This window comes from Perognathus longimembris, chromosome 3 (assembly GCF_023159225.1).
Source record: "Perognathus longimembris pacificus isolate PPM17 chromosome 3, ASM2315922v1, whole genome shotgun sequence".
NCBI lineage: Eukaryota > Metazoa > Chordata > Mammalia > Rodentia > Heteromyidae > Perognathus > Perognathus longimembris.
This window is the reverse complement of record NC_063163.1, coordinates 66,716,540-66,738,471: the sequence shown is the minus strand read 5'-3', so window position 1 is coordinate 66,738,471 and position 21,932 is coordinate 66,716,540. Positions and strand designations below refer to the sequence as shown.

The 21,932-nt window shown below is 58.5% G+C and overlaps 3 protein-coding genes across 3 annotated transcripts in view; 1 reads left to right on the top strand and 2 right to left on the bottom strand.

The window, feature by feature from the left end:
- Window positions 1–12,860, top strand: part of Catsperd (cation channel sperm associated auxiliary subunit delta) — a 34,967-nt gene extending 22,107 nt beyond the window's left edge. The window contains exons 17-23 of the mRNA XM_048340630.1: window positions 2,853–2,931; window positions 4,916–4,968; window positions 6,511–6,585; window positions 8,703–8,831; window positions 10,175–10,343; window positions 11,936–12,093; window positions 12,533–12,860. Coding sequence (XP_048196587.1) covers window positions 2,853–2,931; window positions 4,916–4,968; window positions 6,511–6,585; window positions 8,703–8,831; window positions 10,175–10,343; window positions 11,936–12,093; window positions 12,533–12,860 — 991 coding nt within the window. The remainder of the gene's footprint in view (window positions 1–2,852; window positions 2,932–4,915; window positions 4,969–6,510; window positions 6,586–8,702; window positions 8,832–10,174; window positions 10,344–11,935; window positions 12,094–12,532) is intronic.
- An 853-nt stretch (window positions 12,861–13,713) lies between these two features.
- On the bottom strand, window positions 13,714–15,457 carry Prr22 (proline rich 22). The gene is made up of 3 exons (XM_048340629.1): window positions 15,196–15,457; window positions 15,047–15,112; window positions 13,714–14,807 (listed from the first exon to the last, which is right to left on the bottom strand). The coding sequence occupies exons 1-3, from the start codon at window positions 15,308–15,310 to the stop codon at window positions 13,714–13,716; spliced, it is 1,275 nt and encodes a 424-aa protein (XP_048196586.1). The 5' UTR covers window positions 15,311–15,457.
- A 294-nt stretch (window positions 15,458–15,751) lies between these two features.
- On the bottom strand, window positions 15,752–21,095 carry Dus3l (dihydrouridine synthase 3 like). The gene is made up of 13 exons (XM_048341896.1): window positions 20,931–21,095; window positions 20,049–20,307; window positions 18,252–18,761; window positions 18,005–18,046; window positions 17,775–17,927; window positions 17,542–17,658; window positions 17,353–17,418; window positions 17,150–17,260; window positions 16,825–16,921; window positions 16,642–16,717; window positions 16,173–16,361; window positions 15,973–16,101; window positions 15,752–15,881 (listed from the first exon to the last, which is right to left on the bottom strand). The coding sequence occupies exons 1-13, from the start codon at window positions 21,026–21,028 to the stop codon at window positions 15,809–15,811; spliced, it is 1,920 nt and encodes a 639-aa protein (XP_048197853.1). The 5' UTR covers window positions 21,029–21,095; the 3' UTR covers window positions 15,752–15,808.
- Between the last annotated feature and the right edge of the window lie 837 nt (window positions 21,096–21,932).

The window sequence follows — 21,932 nt, the reverse complement described above, 5'->3', positions numbered from 1 at the left end:
CCCAGTGCGGATTCACGCCCCCAGAGCGGAGCCACTGGAGGGCCACGCCCCCAGAGAGTGAAGCCACACCCCCAAAGAGTGGCGCCATGCCCCCAGAGAGTGGAGCCTTGGGGGCCCCCCTCGGAGCCACGCCCCAGGAGGGCCACGCCCCCTCGGAGCCACGCCCCTGCCCTGTTTTGCCTTGTTTCTGCAGGCAATCCTCTAAGGGACTGGTATGTGCCAGCGCGCAGATGGTCGAGCCGAGGACTCCCTCAGTAACTGTTCTTCCCCCCCTGCGGCCTCCCCCCCCCCCCGCAGCCCCTCAGCCCTTCCTGAAGGCCTGGGACCACAGGTGGGAGCCACCACGCCTGGCTTTGTCCAGGGACCGCCCTCTGGGGTGAGGGTTTGGGAACTCAGGCAGGCAAAGCTGGCCCGTGGGGCCGTGTGGAAGGCAGGAGTCATGCTGGCCACCAGCCCCCGAGGGTCATCTTGGCCAGTGCTCCATCGTCCCTGAGGAGGACCCCTGAGGGACAGAGGTCACCATGGAGCAGGGGTCAGCCCCGCTTCCCGGCTGGCAAACGGCGTTCGTTATTCCACCCTCCGTCAGGCCGCCGCTGCCTCCCCCAGTCCAACGTGGCCAAGGAAGGCCTGCAGCTCCCCGGCTCGCATCTCCGTTCGTGAAAATCCCACCCGCGTCCGTGCCCACCAGAGTCCTTGCCGAGGGCCCAGCCATGGCCATGGCATGGAGAGAGGGGGACTGGAAGGAAAAGTGTCTTTAGGAAAAAAAAGCAACAGCACTAGAGGGCGCTGGTGATCCGTGCCTATAATTCTAAAATGTCAGGCTCCCAAGATGCCAGGATCCCGGTTCAAAACCAGCCTGGGCAGGAAAAGCCCACGAGACTCCTATCAACTAGCAAAAAGCTAGAAATGGGGCTGTGGCTCAAGTGAGAGAGCACTAGCCTTGAGTGAAACAACTCAGGGACAGTGCCCAGGCCCTGAGTTCAAGCCCCAGGACCCTCACAAACACATGCAATGTGTGCATGCACGCACATGCATGCAGGTGCACACACACACAGAGACACACCCACACCATTATAACTCACTTATGAGCTAAGGTACAGGTCTGTCATGGAGCTGGGATTAGGAAGCCTTGGGCCCCCAGCACCATACACAGAGCAGAAGAGAGGGTGGGAATGAGAGGAAGAAGAGGAAAAAATACTCATAAATAGCCTCAAGTTTCCGTTTAATATGGTGACTAGAAAATTGTACGTGTGTGTGTGAAATTTACACACTAAGCAATTTTACTAGGAGAACCATGGATAGTGAGACATGAAGTACATATTTAAGGGGAACAGAAGACTATGGAGAAAAAATGCTGAGAAGGGCCTGGATCACACCAACCTGACGTTTGCTGACTACAAGGTGAAAAGACAAATGATAGGTTCGCATATTTCCCCAGAAGACACAACACATAAAGCCTACATCCAGGGCTGGGAATATGGCTTAGTGGTACAGTGCTGGCCTAGCATGCACAAAGCCCTGGGTTTGATTCCTCAGCACCACAGTAACAGAAAAAGCTGGAAGTGGTGCTGTGGCTCAAGAAGTAGAGTGAAGCCAGGGACAGTGCTCAGGCCCTGAATCCAAGCCCCAGGACTGGCAAAACAAGCAAAAAAAACCAAAATCCTGCAGCCTGACAATAAAACAGAGGCCAAGTTGGGGGGGGGGGGGGTTGCTCACACCTGTAATTCCAGGTACTCAGGAGGTTGAGATCTGAGGATCACAGTTCAAAGCCAGCCCAGGCAGGAGATTCCACAATAATCTTATCTCGGGCTGGGGATATGGCCTAGTGGCAAGAGTGCCTGCCTCATATACATGAGGCCCTGGGTTCGATTCCCCAGCACCACATATACAGAAAATGGCCAGAAGTGGCGCTGTGGCTCAAGTGGCAGAGTGCTAGCCTTGAGCAAAAAGGAAGCCAGGGACAGTGCTTAGGCCCTGAGTCCAAGGCCCAGGACTGGCCAAAAAAAAAAAAAAAAAAAGAATCTTATCTCCATATAACTACCAGGAAACTAGGAGTGGCACTATGGCTCAAAGTGGTAGAGTGCTAGCCTTGAGCAAAAGAACTCAGGGACAGCACCCAGGCCCTGAGCTCAAGCCCCATGACTAACAACAGAGAGAAGAAGAAGAAGAAGAAGAAGAAGAAGAAGAAGAAGAAGAAGAAGAAGAAGAAGAAGAAGAAGAAGAAGAGCTAGGCATCAGTGGCTCATGCCTGTAATCCCAGCTACTCAGGAGGCTGGGATCTGAGAATCACTGTCCAAAGCCAGCATAGGCAGAAAAGTCCCTGTGAGACTCTTACCTCCAATAAACTACTCGAAAAAGCTGCAAGTGGCACTGTATATCAAGTGGCAGAGCTAGCCTTGAGCACAAAGAGGTTCAGGGACAGTGCTCAGGTCCTAAGTTCAAGCCCCAGGACCAGAATTTAAAAAAAAGAGTAAAAAGAGAAGAAATATACTTGTCATGGATGGATGGATGATGAATAAATGGATGGGTGGATGGATAGATGGGTGGATGGATGGATGATGGACAAGTGGATGGATGGGTGGATGGATGATGGATGGATGGATGGTAGATGATGAATGGATGATGGGTGGAAGGATGGATGGATGGGTGGGTGGATGATGGATGGATGGTAGATGATGAATGAGTGATGGGTGGGTGGATAGTGGGTGGATGGATGGGTGGGTGGATGACGGATGGATGGTGGATGGATGTTGGATGGATGGTGGATGGAGGATAGATTGGGTGATGTATGGAGGTTACTAGGTCTCATTGCACAGTGCTCTCTCCTAATACAGACTCACGCTGTCTTGCAGCATCAAGCGGCCCACCCTATCTACCTTAACCGTGGACATGGCCAACAAGGACATTTCCTGTGTGGACATGAAGCCACTGGTAGGTCCCAGGCCTCCTCTCACCACGTTCTGCAGTGGAGCAATGGGTCCCAAGGGCTGGCTGGGCCTTGCTTCAAGATCTACATAGAAGTGATGGTGTCCTGGCCTGCCATCTTGATTCCCCAAGAGCTGGCTGGCTCTTGTGCCTGGCCATCCACCAGGAGGCACTGTTCCTTACTGGTCACCCCCAGAGCTCTGCAGGCAGGCTCAGTCAGCCGCACTGCCCAGTGCTCCAAAGAGAGGAAAGCAGGCACGGGAACACGCATACTCACGGCTCACCATGCACGGTGGCTGGAGGGTGGAAAGAAGGCCAGCGTGCACGGACGGGAGCATACGTACACACAGTGGAATAGTATTCAGCCATAAAAAAGTATCAAGGCACGCACACACACATACACACACACACACACACACACACACACACACACACACACCACGGACAGACAACAATATTGTGCTTGGTGACAGAGCAGACATGCAATGTGTGACATTACTCATAGCAAATGTCCAGATCCACAGACATCAGGAGAGGAGGAGGGGGGGAGGGGAGGGGGAGGGGGAGGGAGTTGTTTCATTCAGGGAAGATGGAAAGTTTTGGAAGTGGGTAGTAGGAATGACCACACGGACCCGGGGAGAGGGGGAGTGCTCATGCCACAAGACTACTCATTTGAAATCACTAAAGTGGACTTAGTGGTAGAGTGCTTGCCTACCATGCATGAGGCTCTGGGTTCGATTCCTTAGTACCACATAAACAGAAAAAGCCAGAAGTGGCGCTGTGGCTCAAGTGGTAGAGTGCTAGCCTTGAGCAAAAGAAGCTCAGGGATAGTGCTCAGGCCTTGAGTTCAAGCCCCAGGACTGAGAGACAGAAATAGCTTAAGTGCTAAACCTACCTTGCTTATGTTTTATCATACTTGAATTTTAGCAGGTCAATTTGATGTAGACTTCATCATGAATTTTCAAATTGAGTATGAATCTTGCATTCTGCTCAACAATAGATAGTTGTTTGTCTTATTATAAAATTGATCCAAAATAAATAAAATTGTTCCAGATGGGTGCTGACAGCTCACGCCTGTCATCCTAGCTGCTCAGGAGTGTGAGATTTGAGGATCACAGTTCAAAACCAGACTGGGCAGGAAAGTCTGTGAGACTCCAATTAACCGCCAGAAAACCTGAAGTGGCATTGGGTTCAAGTGGTAGAGTGCTAGCTTTGAGCAAAAAAGCTCAGGGACAGCACCCAGATCCTGAATTCAAGCTCCATGACTGCCAAAAAAAAAAAAAATTGTTTCAGATTCCCAGGGTCCTTTTTTTTTTTTTTTTCTTTTTCTTTTTTAGTGGTCTGAGGCTTGAACTCAGGATCTGGGCTCTGTTCCCTCAGCTATTTCACTCAGGGCTGGCACTCTACCCCTAAGACACAGCTCTACTTCTGTGTTTTTAGTGGTTCATTGGCGATAAGAGAATCAAGGACTTCCCGGCCCACAGTGGCTTCAAACCGCGATCCTCAGATCTCAGCCTCCTGAGTAGATGGGCTTGCAGGTGGGAGCCACCACTTGGCTCCCAGAGTCCCTTTGTGCTAAGGCCTTCCACGCCTGTAGACTGCTCTAATGGGGCCACACACCCTGGTTTGCCAAAGGCAGGGCCTGCGGCTGCCAGGCACATTTCCATATCCCCAAGAGTCTCCCTCTGCCCCCCCCCCCCCGACTCTGTTTGTGTCCCTCTCTTTTCCTCCCTCCACGCTGCCCACCTGCCCCCTCCTTCCTTGGTCCATGAGAGTTGGAACTAGGCTCTTGTGGGCTTCCCTCCTCCCCCGCCAGAAGGTGCTGGTTGCATGCATGCCGGGGCGGGGTTAAGGGCTCCTAGAACCCCACCTGTGCAGGCCCCACTGTGCAGCACTGTGGCCACGCCAGGCCTCGGGGAGCGCATCTTTTGTGGGTGCCCCTGTGGCTGTGTTGTGGGGCCACACTGATTGTCTGTCTGTCTGTCTGCAGTCGACGCTCATCTCCATAGGCTGTGATCTGAGGAAAAAGATCGTGGTGCAGAAGTGAGTGGTGGGAACAGCTTGCCGCTGGGGACGAGTGCCGGACGGGCGACGTTAAGATTCTTATTCCAGGGGTCCCACGTCTGCCCGGTAACCCCTTAAACAGTCAGTGCGCAGGGCTGGGTGGCGAGTGCTTGCCTGCCCAGTTTGCTGGAGGTCCTGGGCTCACCCGAGCACCTGGAAAATGTAGATAATGAGGGCGGCCAGGGCTGCCTCAGTTTCCCACCTGCTGCTTCCAGAAAGTGGAGCCTGAGAACCCAACAGAGAATTAAAACAATGCAACAAGGGTGGTGGGTGTGGGATGGACTCCTGAGTCTGAGGGAGGAGCAGGATGGGGGGAGAGGGTGAACTCAGTCACCCCAGCCCCATAGAGGACGGACCCCAGGACACACCACACCCACCCTGTCATTTACGAGTGGGAACGTTTTCCATATTGTGAACCTAGCCTCTGCAATCACAGGCCCCAGCATACGGTGTGTGTGGTGGGGGGGGGCACTTCCTCCTGATGGACATTGTGCACACCAGGAAACCCTGACTCAGTTTCCCCCGCCAAGCTGAGGATACTTTACTGGAGGATTCCAGCCTTCTCAAATCAGGGCTCCCCGACACCCCCAAAGCTTTGGCTGCTGTGATGCTTTACCGGGGCCTGCCAGGAGAGGGCACCTCCCACTGTCACCTGGGAAGCCCTCGGGGCAGGGAAGGGGGGGCTGGAGCAGTCAGCCTCGCAAAAATGATGCAAAGGAAGCACAATGTAGCAGCTGCCACCCGGGCGCTTGGCACGGGTCCCCCCGGCGCGGAGGGGGAGGCTGAGGATGAGGAAAGCCAGCTTGGGCCACGCACCAAAACCCTGTATCAGAAACAGAAAAAAAGCAATTATCAACATGGGTTCTTCACTGGTAACAAAAGTGTCCAATTAATGGATTAATGGAGGTGTTATCAGTGCAGGAAGCCAGGCCTGCTGCAAGTACAGAACTAATCTACAATGAAAACTGTATTCAAGCCAGGCGCCCCGTGGCTCACGCGTGTAATGCTAGGATTACTCAAGAGGCTCAGATCTGAGGACCACAGTTCAAAGCCAGCCCAGCAGGAAAGTCTGTGAAATGACTCTCATCTCCAATGAACCGGCAGAGAACCGGAAGTGGCGCTGTGGCTCAAGTGGTAGAGCTCTAGCCTTGAGCTGAGGAGCTCAGGGACAGTGCCTAGGTCCCAAATTCAAACCCTACAACCAACCCCATCCCCCCCCCAAACCAAAACAAAACCCAGAAGTGGAGGTATAGCTCCAGTGGTTGAGCACCAGCCTTAAGCAACAAAGCTACATGAGAGTGTGAGGGCCTGTGTTCAAGCCCAGTACTGGCACAAGAAAATAGGAAGACTGGGAATCCTGTACTGGCCATGTGTGGAGCCTCAACTCCCTTCCCCTCCCCCATCCCCTCCCCCTTCCCCTTTCCTTCTCAACCCCCTCCCCTCTCAGAGCAGCCGGGAGGGCTGGGGTCCCCATCACCCTCCACTCCATTCGTGTGGCCAGGCTGCTCTTCTTTCTTTCAGCAAAGTCTCTGCCTGCTCCAAGGGCATCCTAGACGCAGTAGAACTGCAGAGGAACTACACCTACGTGATCGAAAAGTGAGCCAGCGACCGACCGCCAGGGCCCTCTCCAGACCCCTCCCCCAGGGCTCCCTCCCCCAAGACCCCTTCCCCCAGGCCTCCGCCCCAGCCCAGGACAGCACTTTCCCCGAAGGAGGATGTGAGGGGTAGGAAGGCACCCAGAGCATCTGCCTTGAGGGAGGAGAGGCAGGGATGGGCTCTGAGGCGCCTGCCTGCCGTCCCAGCCCCTGGGAGGTGGAGGCAGGAAGACCTGAAGTTCCAGGCCAGCCTGGGATGAGCAGCACTGGGGAGCCCGCACCAGCCCGGCCACCCACTGGATGCCTTACCTGGGGGAGGGACTGCACTGGCCTTGCAGCCTGCTGCTACTGCAGCTGCTGACGCCGGCCGTGCGTGCTCAGCGCGTGCGGGGTGTGCAAGGTGTGCGCTGGGTGTGCGCAGTGTGTGCAGCACGGCGGGCTCCCAGCTCCCACGTCTCCTGGCTGAGGCCTGAATGGAGGCAGAGACCTGATGTCCAGACTCCAGTCCTGCCCACAGTCCTGCCTGAGAGGGGCCCTTGGCTCCTTTTTGGTTTTGCATATTGAGATGGGGGTCCACTGGGTAGTGAGGGCCGGCCTGGCACGGGCCAACCTCCAGCCTCGCCTTCCAAGTGCTGAGATGGCAGGTGTGAGCACAGTGCCCAGCTGCCTTCCCTTCAGTGAGTGTGTGTGTGTGTGTGTGTGTGTGTGTGTGTGTGTGTCCTGGCCTTGAACGCATGGCCTGGGCGCTATCCCTGGCCTTTTTCACTCAAAGCTACTGCTTTACCACTGAGGCCATAGCTGCTCTTCTGCCTTTTTTTTGGTGATTAGTTTGAGATAGTCTCACAGACTTTCCTGCCCAGGCTGGCTTCAAGCTGAAATCCTCAGATCTCAGCCTCCAGAGTAGTTGGGATGACAGGCGTGAGCCACCAGTGCCTGGCTATATGTGTGTGTAGGTGTGTGGTGCTGGGGTTTGAACTCAGGACCTCACCTCTGCTAGGCACAGACTCTACCACTTGGGCCGCACCCTCAGCCTTGTAAGTGTTTTGTGATTGTTTGTTTGAATGAGAGTAACTATGAAGTCCATGGACTCTGAGTTAAGCCAGTTTCCAGCCATTTTGTGGGTGGGCTTTGTCCCATCAGTTGCTGGCCTGAATAGAGCAAACACCAGTCTGCCCCCTCCCTCCCCAGGCACCCTGGGCTCTGCCAGGCCTGTGGGGTGGATTGAAGCCATTCCCACGCCTGTCTGTCCACCCTTCTGTCTGTCCTTACACTTGTAGTCATCCCTTAGTGCCCCAGGGAAATGGATTCTAGAGTTCATGGTTCCCGGATCTCCCATCACACACACAGCAAAACTCCGGGTGGCTCGGGTCCCTCGGACATGGTGGCATGCAGGTGTCCAGCCACAGGCCCGGCACATCGGTGCGTGTCCCTGGGTGTGTGTGGACCGTCACAAGACACGCACCACACGCCGCCTCCCTGCAGAACCCTGTCATGCCACGGCTGCGTGCCACGGCTGGTCTTGAGGAAGGCGCCTCAGGAGGGTGGTTGTGAAAATAAAAGAGCCCGGCGCTGGTGGCCCACGCCTGCAGACTCAGGAGTCTGAGATCTGAAGATCCCAGTTCAAAGCCAGCCCAGGCAAGAAAGTCTGTGGGACTTTCAACTCCAATTAACCATCAAATAAAACAGCACCACTTCTGGCTTTTTCTGTGTATGTGGTGCTGAGGAATCGATCCCAGGGCTTCATTCGTGCTAGGCATGCACTCTACCACTAAGCCACATTCCCAGCCCTCCATAAGACTCCTATAGCCAATAAACATCTCAGAAAAAGCTGATTGGCACTGTGGCTCAAGTGGTAGAGTGCTAGCCTTGAACACAAAGAGGCTCAGAGACAGTGCCCAGGCACTGAGTTCAAGCCTCAGGACTGACAAAAAGAAATCATAATAATTATAAAATAAAACACTTCACAGAAACAGCCAAATCACACTGGAGCAAATGCCCAGACACCATTGCCCAGCCAGCTGGTCTCACAAGTCACCCAGCAGACCCGGCTCCCCCCACCAAGGGGGCACTGGAGCCGGGGCACCCCTCCCACCTCCATCCCTGCTCTGTCTTCCCAAGGGAGTCCTATGACCCCAACTTCCTGGGTCACAAGGCCACCAACGACCTGTTCGTGACCTACCCGTACAAGGAGCTAGGCTGCCCCCGTCTCGTCTACTTCAATGCCCCGTGGAAGCCCGTGGTGGAACTGTGAGCCCCCCTCAGGATGTGGCCCTGCCCCCCCACCCCCTCCCACTCCCCCATTTCCCCCCATGGCTTCCCCCAAGGCCTCCATGTGGGCAGGGCTGGTTTTGCCCAGTTTCCTATGCCCGGCCCCCTGGGCATCTCTCTCAGCTCAGATGGACACCGGGGGCCAGTCCTGCGAGGTTGGGGTGCCTTTCTGATCCTGTTTCTCCTTTAGGACATTTCAGTGCCCGGTCCCCAAATACAGTCACATAGATGCTTAGAGCTATGACATCGGGATTTAGGGGACTGATTCTCCCCAGCCCCACACCACCAGGTGTGTGGTACCTGTGTGTAGGGAGGAGGCCGGCAAACAGGAGTGTGTCAGGTGGGCTTGGCTGTGAGAGGAAGTGCAGACACGAGACACCCCAGCCTCAGGAAGCTGGCTTGTCCTCCAGCAGCACAGCACCCTTCCCCCCACCGCCCGACACATGTACTACACGCACACCTGCACATGCACACACAGCACCCATGCGTGCGCCCCCCTGCAATCCCCATGCAGCAGGACGAGGGGGAGACCATGGAATCCCAGGCACACAGGGGTGGTGTGAGCCGTGGCTAGCGCTCCAACACTTTGAGCCACAGCTCCACTTCCGGTAGAGCTCAGGGACAGCACCCGGCCCCCCGAGTTCAAACCCCATGACCAGCCACACCAAACCAAGATATACACTGCAGTCCAGCCTGTCTGTTTTCTCTCTCCTCTGTCTCCTCTCTCCCCCTCCTTGGCAGCGTCAGGGCTTTGAAGTCAGAGCCCTCTACCACTTGAACAGCACCTCTAGGGTTTTTGTTTTGCTTTGGTGTTAGTTATTTTTCAGGTAGGCCTGAATGCTGTCCCTGAGCTTCTTTTTGCTCAAGGCTAGCACTCTACCTCATGAGCCACAGCGCCAATTCCCGCTTTTTTTCTGTGTATGTGGCGCTGAGGAATGGAACCCAGGGCTTCATGCATGCTAGGCAAGCACTCTACCACTGAACCACATTCCCAGCCTGAGTCTCAGGTTTGTTGCTTGAGGCCGGCCTCCTTCCACCATTCTCCTACCTATGCCTCCTGAGTAGCCGAGATACAGGCACAGGCCACCATCCCCAGCTTATTGGTTGAGATTGAGTCTTTGTAACTGTTTGCCCAGGCTGGCTTCTAAGGGCAGTTTCCTCCACCACACCCATGGGCCGCCGCTGAGTGTTTTATTGTCCTCACACATTGGGGGGGGGGTGTCCCATCACACCGGGTGGTCCCTGGGTGGCTCCCCCTCTTGGGAAGCGGGGTGGTACCTGCTGGCGCAGCCCCCACGGCCGGCCGCCTCACTGCTCGGCAGGTGGCAGGGGGAGCAGCTACAGGAGGAGGTGAAGGCGGAGTATGTGCTGCTGGAGGTGAACGGGCTCTTCACCTATTCCTACTCACTGACGGCGGGCACCGCGCTCTGCCGCGCGCAGCCACAGAACTGGACCACCGTCAAGCAGGGCTCCACCAGCTGGAACCGAGAGGTGAGGGGCCGGGGGGCAGTGTCCAGCGCCACAAGAGGCTGCAGGGCTCAGGGGATAACACCTGGGGGGCCCCCATTGCAGGGGGGAGATCTTGGGTCCTGTCCCTGAGCTTTTTTTTTTTTTGTCTCTTTCAAAGCTGGCACCACTTGTGCCACAGCTCCACTTCCAGCTTTTTGCTGATTAGTTAATTGGAGATAAGAGTCTCGTGGACTTTCCTGCCCCTGCTGACTTTGAACTATAATCCCCAGATCTCAGCCTCCTGAATAGCTAGGATGACAGGTGTGAGCCACTGGGGTTTTGAACTCACGGCTTCGTGCTGACGAGGCAGGAAGATAGATCTACCACTTCAGCCATTCCCCTGAGCTGGGATGACAGGCAGCAACTGAGAGAGTCTCTAGAATATTTCTGCCCAGGCTGGTCTTGAACTTTTATCCCCTTCCCCCCTACTCCCCCTGCCACAACTCCACCTCCCAAGTAGCCAGAGTGGCAGCCTCAAGCCCCACAAGGGGCTGGCATCTTGGCTCTTTTGTGTGTGTGTGTGTGTGTGTGTCAGTTGTGGGGCTTGAACTCTGTCTGGGCCTGAACACTTGTCACTGAGCTTCTTTTATTCTGCCAGTACTGGGGCTTGGACTCAAGGCCTGAGCACTGTCCCTGGCTTCTTTTTGCTCGAGGCTAGCACTCTACCACTTGAGCCACAGCGCCACTTTTGGCCATTTTCTATATATGTGGTGCTGCGGAATTGAACCCAGGGCCTCATGTATACAAGTCAAGCACTCTTGCCACTACACCATGTTCCCAGACCCCCTGAGCTTCTCTTGCTCAAGGCTAGCGCTCTACCACTTGAGCCACAACACCACTTCTGCTTCTTTTTGGGTAGTTTATTGGAGAAAAGAGTCTCATGGACTTTCCTGCCTAGGTGGGCTTGAACCGTGATCCTCAGGTAACAGTCTCCTGAGTAGCTGGGATGTCAGGCGTGAGCACTGGCCCTGGGCTCATCTTGGCGTTTTACACAAACACCAACCACACTGGATGGGCTCCCTCTGTGAGGGCCTCATTTCCACCTCAGCTCCTACACAGAAGTGAGCGCAGAGCCCCTCGGGCCTGCTCTGGGGACCTTGGGGGAGAGCAGGGTTCAATGCCAAGCATGGGAGGTGGGCGGATCTGACAATCCGGAGCAAACCTGCCAAGGGGCCTGCTGATGGGGGCTGGGCAGCCACCATGGTCCCCCTGGGGGGTGGGGGGGTGGGAGACCAGGGGCCGGCCCAAACCCACCAGCCCAGGGCCCATCACCGGGCTGTGGAGTGAGTGGGGCCGGGGCTGTGGTGTAGGTTGGGCTAGGGCTGTGGCGTGGGCAGGGCCAGGGCTGTGGTATGGGAGGGGCCGTGGAGTGGGCGGGGCCTGGGGCTGTTGAGTGGGCAGGGCCAGGGCTGTGGTGTGGGTGGGGCCGGGGCTGTGGTATGGGTGGGGCTGGGGCTGTGGAGTGGGCGGGCCTGGGACTGTGGTGTAGGGGGTCTGTGGAGTAGGCGGGCCCGGGGCTGTGGAGTGGGCGGGGACTGGGGCAGGGCCAGGCCCAGCTTCATTCCACCCCCTAGAACTATGTCAGCTGCTGGGAGCCCAATGAGGACGCCCCTCTGCTGTGGCCTGACGTGCCCTATCAGATCCTGGGCGGCCCCACCGAGAACGAGATCATTTTCGACCAACGCAATGGCATCTACATCTTCTACCTGTCCATCGTGGACCCCTACTACAGGTGAGCCCTGTGTCCCTACCTGGACACCCCACCCCAGCACCGCCTCCTCCTGCACGCACGCACGCACGCACACGCACAGGCCTCCTCCTGAACCCTCGGGCCCAACCTGAGTGAAGATCCCCAGCCCTGGCTACCTTGAAGGGATGTGGAAGTTCTTGGTGACTTTTATTTTTTGTGACTTGAACTCGTGTGGGCCTGGGTGTTGTCCCTGAGCTTTTTCACCCAAGGCTAGGTAGCACTCTACTAGTTGAGCCACAGCTCCATTTCTGGCTTTCTGGTGGTTCATTGGCGATAAGTGTCCCACAGACTTTACTTCCTGGGCTGGCTTCGAACCGGGATCTTCAGATCTCAGCCTTTGAAGTAGCTGGGATGACGGGCATGGGGCATGAGCCACTGGCTCCTGACCTGGTTTCTGCCTCCCCCCTCCTGCCTCTGGCAGCTACTGCCATCTGGACACCACGTTCAGCATCTATGTGTATGGTGCCTACCCGCTGCCAACGGTGCTGCCCGAGCTCACCATCTTCCTGCTGGTGAGCAGCACGCTGCTTGTGCTCTGGCTGGCCTATGCCATCCCCAAGTTGCTGCACACAGAGACCGGCCTCCAGTTCCTAAGCTTCTGGAGGTGGCTGGGCGCCCTGTGTGTGTCACTCTGCACCTGCTCCTGGTTGGGGCACTTGCTGCGCAGGGTGTGGGGCAAGCAGACCTCTGGGCAAGCAAGCAGCCAGCCTGAACCCCCAGAACTTGGCCAGGACCCTGACTCAAAATAAATGCTGAAGGAACAAAGTGGGGACGCTGTGTGTGATCTTTAGGAAGCACCTGTTTTCTGTTTTGTTGTTCTGCTGGTCCTGGGGCTTGAACTCAGGGCCTGGGTGCTGCCCTTGAGCTTTTGGCTCGAGGCTGGTACTCTCTACTTAAGCCACTTCCGGTTTTCTGGAGGTGATAAGAGCCTTACACACCTTCTTTTTTTTTTTTTTTTTTGCCAGTCCTGGGCCTTGGACTCAGGGCCTGAGCACTGTCCCTGGCTTCTTCTTGCTCAAGGCTAGCACTCTACCACTTGAGCCACAGCGCTACTTCTGGCCATTTTCTGTATATGTGGTACTGGGGAATCGAACCCAGGGCCTCATGTATACGAGGCAAGCTCTCTCGCCACTAGGCCAAATCCTCAGCCCCCTTACACACCTTCTTGCCGGGCTGACTTTGACCTGCAATCCTTAGAACTCAGCCTCATGAGTAGGTAGGATGACAGGCGTGAGCCACAGGCGCCCAGCAAGTGTGGGGTTATCTGTGATGCTCTCGAAGCAGGGCCCCCAGACACCCCAAATTCCTACAGAGGCAGAAGTGACAGGTGTGGCTTCCTGGAGAGGCAGGTTGGGAGGAGGGGAGAGGCAGAGCTCCTGGGCCTGCCTGTGTGCTGTGTGTCCTCAGGCGTTTCCATCTCTCTCTGTGCCCCTTCGATTCACACCATCAGGGGAGGGGTACTCGTCCTCTCCCTGCAGGAGTCCAGGCGGGCGCGGTGGACTGTGACTGGGGTCCGGGAGCACAGGGACGGGCACCCCCCCGCCCCCACGGCACCATCCCTACATGGCAGCGAAAGGGATACGGGTGGAACGCAAATGCGGTTTAATGCGGGGACAGCTCGCGGGGTCTGCCCGGGCCTCGAGGGGCGGCGCTGGCCGCGGCCCCGGCCTGCTTGCTCTTGCCGCCCACCTTGCCCTTCTTGGAGGTGGAGGCGGCCTTCTTCTTGGCCGGCGCCCGTGGGGCTGGGGCCGGGGCCGGGGCGGGGGGCGCAGGCTCCTCGTCCAGCGCCTTGAAGTTGAAGAAGTAGTCGACGTGGGACACGGCGTCCAGGATCTCGGGCACGCTGTAGTCGAAGGACAGCAGCTCGTCGGGCAGGTGCAGCGAGCGGATGTCGCTGCTCGAATCGTCGCCGCCGCCGCCGCCGCCGGGCGCCGCGGGCCCCGGTGCGGAGGGCGGGGGTGCGGCGGGCGCAGGTGCTGCGGGTCCCGCGCGCACCCCGGCGCCGGGCTCCGCGCGCCCCGGCAGGCAGTCGAACAGCCTCATGGCGTCCTCGAGCAGCACCTTGTCGGGCAGCGCCGCGCCCTGGGCCGCCTCGGGGGCCGCGGCCTCGCCGGCTCCCAGCGCCGCCGCCTCCTCGTGCGTGCCCCGGGGCTCGCTGGGCGCCGGGCACCGCGCTCCCGGCCCGGCCAGGCTCTCGCCCGCGGGATCTTTGGCGGGCGCGGCCGCGGAGGCCTCGGGCTCCGGGGGCCACGGGGCTGCCGGGGACCCTGACGTGTGGCCGGCGGCCTTGGGGGCCCTATAGGGTGTGGGCGCCCCGTCGGCGGGCAGGGCGTGGGGTGGAGGTCCTGGCTTCCCCTCCTTGGGGGGTGGCAGCGGTGCCAGGCCCTCCTTGAGGAGCTCCACAAAGCCAGGGGTCCCTCCATCCCCCACGAAGCCCAGGGCCCCGGGCCCCTCGTGGGGGAAGTAGGGCAGGATGTACTGCAGCCCCCCGGGCCCCGGCTGGTAGTGGGGGTCCGGTGGGGGTGGGCCTGGCGTCTTGAGGTAAGATTGGGGCTCCAGCAGGTAGCCATTGGGCATGGCGGGGCCCCCAGCCACTGCCAGCCGGTACAGGGGTGCTTGGCCAAAGTCGGGGGTGGCCCACTCTATTCGGTAGATGCGGGGGTCGAAGAAACAGCCGCAGGGCGCCATCTGGAAGCCTGGGGGTGCGGCGGGAGGCCAGCTGAGTCCCCCACATCCCCAGCAACCCATGGCTTGGCAGCCGGGCCCCCACACCTGGGTTCTGATGGCCCCTCTGGAGCCAGTCCATGTCTTTGGGGTGCATTTGGGCTGTGACAGGCTGAGTCTCTACAGGGCACTTGGGGGAGGGCAGCGCTGGGCTTTGCTCATGGGGACCAGCCCTGGGACCCCCAGACAGGACAGGATGGGGGTGCCATACCTGCTGGGGGGCCTGGGAACACGTCCTTCTCTGGGTTCGGGGGCTGACACGGCAGGTTGGAAGCAGCTGCGGACAAAGGAGCCAGAAGGTGGGGTGCCGAGCCTCTGAGGCCATGCCACAGGGGGCCCCCATTTGTCACCCCTTCCTACCCACAGCCGGCAGCGGCTCAGGCTGGACCCCCAGCGCCTCCGAGCTGCTCAGGGCCCGGGGGCTGACACCTTCCTGGGGGGTGGAGGGAGGGTAGAAGGGTTTGGGGTGCTGCATGGGGGGCAGCACTGGCCCCACAGACCAGGGGGGGCAGCAGGGGTGAGCAGAGACAGCCTGTCTAGAGAACAGGCAGAGTCCTGCTGGGTTCTGTTTGCCCCGTTGCTCTGGGCGGCGGGTTCCAGAGCTGGGCCAGCCACTCGTGGGGTTCCGGGGTGGGGGTGGGCAGAAGGCCAAGGGGGCCTCTCCTCCGTGATGCCCGGGCAGACAATCTGCCCAGGCCGGGAATGGGGTCCCAACAGCGCCCTGGCCACCACCTCCAGGGAGGTGGCTGAGTGCCACAGTCCTCCCATCCCAGTCCCTGCTGCCTGGGGGTTTTCCTGGTGACAGGGAGGGGGTGACTGGCAGGCCACAGGCACTCCTGAAGGACTGGGGGGGGGGCAGGAGTTCAAGGCCACACTGCAAGACCCTGGCTCCAGAAAACCACAAGAAAGGGAGGAATTAAAAGAATAAATTTTATTGTCTTCTGCGTCCATCCTGTCCTGGAGGTGTGGGCAGCTATTTGTAGGCATTGGCCTTGTGCTTCGGCAGGAAGACGAAGTTGGGCGGCACGGGGCCCAGCAGCATCTCGCTGTGGGAGAGAGCACCAGGGGGCCAGGCTAGGACTCTATGTCCCATCCTGGCCCGCCCTGTCACGACCCATCCCCTGCCGCCGGCCATACCTGATGCGAATCCAGTCGGCCGCCTGCTGGCTAGCCATGAGGGTCTCCAGGTAGTCACGGCCCATGTAGTAGGGTGGGCGCTCATTGATCTTCTGGGGGAGCCGCTCCAACAGGCCCACAGGCACGTACCTGCGTGGGACTGTGTGAGGCTGCCGTGACCCAGGTCCACCCCGCCGCCCACAGCCGGGCCCGCACCCCACCTGCACAGAAAGGACAGCCACTCCAGCAGGAAGCGGCGCGTCTTCTCCACGCCCTGCGTGTCAGAGCCCCAGTGCTCCAGGCCGTAGTGGGTGAAGTCCCGCAGGATGTCCAGGCGCTCGGACGACGAGATGTCCCAGTGCCGCTGCTCCTTGATCTCCGTGAACAGCCAGGGCTTCAGCAGGGCACCGCTGCGGGACAGGGGTCAGCTGGGACGGTGCCCCGCCGACAGGCCCAGGTGGGGACAAAGGTTCCCTTCCCCTCAAGGCACAGATCTCTTGGTTTGCGGTTTGTTGAGACCACATTGTGGCATGCAGCTAGCCGGTGTGCCAACCACCCACCCACTGTGGGGCCCTGAGCTCAGGGGGCCCACAATCCTTGGCCTTGGTCCCATTTGGGGCGATGCCACAAAGCCAGGGTGCCAACCACCCACCCACTGTGGGGCCCTGAGCTTAGGGGGCCCCAGCTCACCGGGCGATCATGACCCCCGCGACACCAGTCTGCATGGCACGGTTGGCATCCTCGTAGGACAAGATGTCACCATTTCCTAAGGGACAGAGATGGGGTCATAGGAATGGCAGGCGGAAGTGGGCGTGTGCCAAGCTGTGAGAGCGCCCCTGGAGGGACAAGGTTGAGGCTTCGGGGGACACGTACCGAACAGGGGCATGGGGCTGGCCACCTTGGCGCACTGCTCGATGTACTGCCAGTCGGCCAGCTTGGTGTAGCGCTGCTCCCGCGAGCGGCCGTGGAGCTGGGGGTGAGGCGGTGCAGCGGGGACGGAAGCAAAGACAGAGGCACAGAAAGAAGGGGGCCGGGAGGGACAAGCTGAGAGGGGACAGGCAGGGGGGACAGGCAGGAGGGAGGGTGGGGAGGGCGGTGGGGACAGGCGGGGAGCAGTGGAGGAGAGATGCTGTTAGGAAGGGCGGCCAGGGATCCCCTCCCACACCCGTGGGCCCCTAGGCCGCACCCCAAGCCCCACCGTGACCAATGAGACGCCCCAGTCTCGCATCTCGGGCAGCAGCGAGTGTGCCAGGCTCACGCGCTCCTGGATGCCAGTGCGGATCTTCACAGTGAGTGGCACGTCCAGCACCTGCAGGACACAGGGGCACGTGGGTGTGGGGCCGGCGTGGCGTGGGGCCGGGAGGAGGACGAGGGATGAGGGCACGAGGATGGCGCGGCTACCTGGTTCATGCCGCGGACAATCTGCTGGAACTTGGCCGAGCGGTTCATGAGTGCGCAGCCTCCACCCTGGGGAGACAGAACACGGTGTGCCCCGGGCTGCCTCCTGCCCTCTCCCCCAGCCGGCCCCCAACAACCTCATGCATCAGCGGGAGAGGCGCGCCCCGAGTGGAGAAGTGGAGTCCTCACTACCTTCTTGTATACGAGGTCGATGGGGCAGCCCACGTTGATATCCACGAAGTCCACATCCACAGTGCGGCTGAGGAGCTCTGCGCATTTGGTCATGGTGTCGGGGAAGGCGCCCTCCACCTGTAGGGGGCACCAGGGGGGCCCGGTGACTGCAGGCACACCCTCACAGCCCACAGGGCACAGAGCATGAGGTGCGGGGTGCCCAGGCTCCATCCGGCACTCAGACGATCACCGACCTGCACCCCGAAGATGTCCTCGCATGCATGGCGCTTGAGCAGGGCCCACTCGGACATCTGGCCCTGCAGCAGGTTGGTGCACACAGCCATCTCCCCGCACGTCACATCGGCTCCGAAGCGCTTGCACACACGTCGGAAGGGCAGGTTCCCACACTGGGCGGGACAGGACATGTGGGCCACAGGCTGGCAGGTAGCGCCCAGCCCCCACCCGCCCTTCACCCGTGTCCTACCGTGGTGAGTGGGGCCAGGTACAGCTTGCCGCTGATGTCCAGCTGCCAGGGAAAAGGAGAGTGTGAGGCCCAGCATGGCACAGACTTCCCCGCCCTGTCCATGCCTCCTCACCTCTGCGCCAACCTGACCCCTCGTCACATTCCCCTACATGGACAGCTTCCGTCTAAGTGTCAAAACCCCAGTCCCAGTGCCCCTCGCTTGTGGATCAGGGGAGCTAAGGAGGCAAACCCCACGGGGAGCTCATACCTGCTTCTTCTCACAGGGCCGCAGCCGGACGATATCCTCATCAGTCAAGGGCCCGCAGGTCCGCTCCGGGCTGCTGGGTGGGGTGCCGGCCCCCAGGCCAGCAGGGTCTGGCTGAGCGTTGCAGCTGTTGTTCTCTGGGGCGCTGGGGGCCGAGGTGATGGGGGGTGCGGGGGCAGGCGCGGGCTCCTGGCTGAGCTGCAGCAAGGCCTGCTCGGCGCGCTCAAAGCTGACCTTGCGCTTGCGCAGCTGCTGCTGCAGGGCCTTGTCCAGGCCATTGCGCACGCGCTGGGCATACACCGTGCATGCCACGCCTTCCTCCCGCACCAGGTTCTGGCCCTCGGGCCCCAGGTGCGCACCAGCGAAGCGGCAGGTCACGCCATAGGGACAGCGGCCAAAGGTCTCAAAGAGCACGCAGCGGGGACCCAGGTCAGCCGGCTTGGTCTCCAGGTAGCGGGCCACGTCATGCAGGAAGCGACAGCGGTCACCATAGGAGCAGTGAGCAGCTGGGTCCTGGGGGGGAGGGGTGGGCATGAGAGGCCACGTGGAAACTCTACACCCCTCTCCCAACTGTGACTTTGAGCTACTCAATGACCTCACTATTCCCTGGTCTCCTAATCTGAAAGAGGGAGATAAATCTGTCAAAAGTACATTTAAGGGTTGGGAGGGGATGGCTCAGTGCCAGAGCACCAGCCTAGCAAGCTTGAAACATTTAGGCAGGCTGGGAAGGTGGCCTAGCATACATGAAGCCCTGGGTTCCATTCCTCAGTACCACATAAAGAGAAAAAGCTGGAAGTGGCGCTGTGGCTCAAGTGGTAGATTGCTAGCCTTTAGCAAAAAGCAGCTTAGGGATAGCAGCCAGGCCCAGAGTTCAGGTCCCAGGACTGGGAAAAAGAAATTTAGATTCTTAGCCAGGAGCTGATGGCTCATGCCTACAATCCTAGCTACTCAGAAGCTGAGATCTGAGGATCATAGTACAAAGGCAACCCAAGCAAGAAAGTTCATGATACTATTATTTCCAATAAACTACTCAGAAAAAGCTGAAAGTGGTAATGTGGCTCAAGTGGTAGAGTGCTGGCCTTGAGCAAAAAGCAGCTCATGGACAGTGCCCAGGCCCTGAGTTCAAGTATTAGGACCAACAAAAACAAAACATTTAGGCCCAAAGTGGAGGCTCATTCTTGTAACCTCAGCTACTCACACATGGAAACTGGGAGGACTATGGCTGGAGGGCAGCCAAGGTAACAAATGTACAAAAGTCCATCTCAAACAATAAGCTTGGCATGGCGGTAAATGCCTGACATCCCAGCTATATGTGAATGTAAATAGGAAGACTAGGGTCCAGGCTGGCTTGGTAAAAAAAAATATGAGATTAAAAAAAAAAACAAAAAGGGCTGAAGCATTGTTCAAGTCTTACTGTGCTTGCCTCGAAGCTGGGTATGGTGGTGCATGCCTGCAATCCCAGCTCTGGCGAAGCTAAGGCAGGAGGACCACAAGTTCCAGGCCAGCCTGGGTTACCCAGGGAAACTCTGTCTCAAAAACAAAACAGAACAAAGCAAAACCCACACTACCCTACTGCATTTTACCATTTGTTTCTGTACCATCGAGTCCAGCTATTACAGGTTGAACTCCCACAAACCACAGGCCATCTGCACTTATGGTACAACAGGGTGATCACACAGACTGAGTGCAGACAGAGACCAAGGCTGCAGGTGCCTGTTGTATTCTGAGAGCGAGAATAATCCATGGAGGCACTCTCGGAATACAACAGTGCCCAGCACTGTCCCACATGTCCACGCTCACCTGGATGAGGGCTGGGCAGAATCTGTCTTTGTCGTACTGAGTGGGCTTCACGTGGGGCCGGGCCTTGTTCTGGCCGCGGGCTCTCTTCTGGGACTCGGCTGTGGACTCGGCCTGCCCATCCTCCAGTCGGATCTTCTTGGCCTCAGGCTCAGCCAGGTCACTGCCATCCTCGTGGCCTCCTGCCTCCTTTTCTTGGTGGACCTTCTCCTGCCCTTTGGCTTCCAGAAATCCGTGGAACTCTTCCTTGGTGGTTCGGTATCTGTCAGCAGAGTGATTAGGTTGGAGGGGCTTGCTCAGGGAGACACTTTTCAGAGCACCAGAGAAAGGAGACTGAGAATGGTTGGCTCTGCTTAGAATCGGCCAGCGCTCAGCCTGGGAACACCAGAAAGCCAGGGGGAAGTTCTATTTTGTCCCTGGATCCCTCCTTCTCCCTCACTGCAAGCCTACAAGATTAACACATTAACAAGCCCCGCCCACAACAGGGCAGGAGAAACTACAAAGCCCAGCACACCCTGCGGCAAACGCTTAAAAACGCAGAGCCCTGACAGTCCCTACAACTGAAGGTGCGCATGCGCGCGTCCTGTCCCGCGCGGGGACTACGGTACCCAGCATACACCACGCGCCTCGCCTCACACACCGCTCCCTCCCCCCAGCGTGCGCGCGACCATCCCTCGTGCGTGTGACAGCCGCCAACGTGCACAGCCTCCGCTGCAGCCCGCGGGTCATCCCGCGCACGGGGGAACGGCGAGGACTGAGGGGGCGGACGGCGAGCTTCGCAGTGCGGGCCGCTGCCACACTTCCCGGCATGCACTACCCGAGCCGCGCTACGGGTGCCGGGGAGACCACATAAGCCCCCCCCACCTCCTTGCTCGGGCGACTCACTGAGCTTTAATGGGCGCCACTCCCCGTTCCGACGCGCTGACTCCCGAGTCGCCGTCGCCACCGCTGTCTGTTAGGGCCTCCGCCGCTCCCTCCGCCATCGAAGCGCCTCACGCCGGCTCTGGAGCGTGGCTGGAAGGCCTTCCGGGTCGCGTGTGGAGTCCCAGGCTGTTCGGAAGGAGTGCGCATGCCCAAATTGCTCCAATGAACGGCAGGGCTGGAGTGACGTCACTGGGCGGGGACTTCGTGGGGCGGGGCCTCGCGTTGTATTTAAGCTAGAGGGGGGGGGGACCGGAAGCGCCTAGCATCCTCTGGGGGCTGGCAAAGCGGTTGCGTGTGAGCTGTAATTGCCCTGTAAAAATGTTCTGTTTTTCCTGCAGGGGGGTCTTTAAAAGCGTCAATCCCGCGGGGAGGACTGTGGCTCGCTTAACCTGTTCTGCATTTGATAGTAGCTGCAAGGTTCCAGATGCGGTCGTGGGATCCGCTCACATTGTGTACACATGTTGAAACTCTATGCAGCACCCCATAAACATCCACAGTCAGAACAGGTTAACAAAAAAATTTTTTTAACGTTTAAGGAGCGGGTAACGCTGCCCTGGTTTGATCTCTACAAGCTATGTGAACGCATGAAATTATCACACTGTACTCCATAAATCCATGCAATTGAAACAATTCCTGCCAGGCACGCCTGTAATCCCGGCCAGCAGAATGTGAGTTCCAGGCTCCCATGGACTACAGAGCGTTACCTTGTCCTACCTTCTCCCCACCCCATTAAAATATGTCTTATTTTTGCCAGTCCTGGGACTTGAACTCGGGGCCTGAGCACTGCCTTTGGTTTCCCTTTGCTCAAGGCTAGCACTCTGAGCCACAGCACCACTTCCAGCTTTTTCTGTGCATGTGGTGCTGAGAATGAAACCCAGGGCTTCATGCATGCTAGACAAGCACTTGACCACTAAAATATGTCTTAAAAATGTAAATTCCAAGGTGTGCAACAGTGGCTCATGC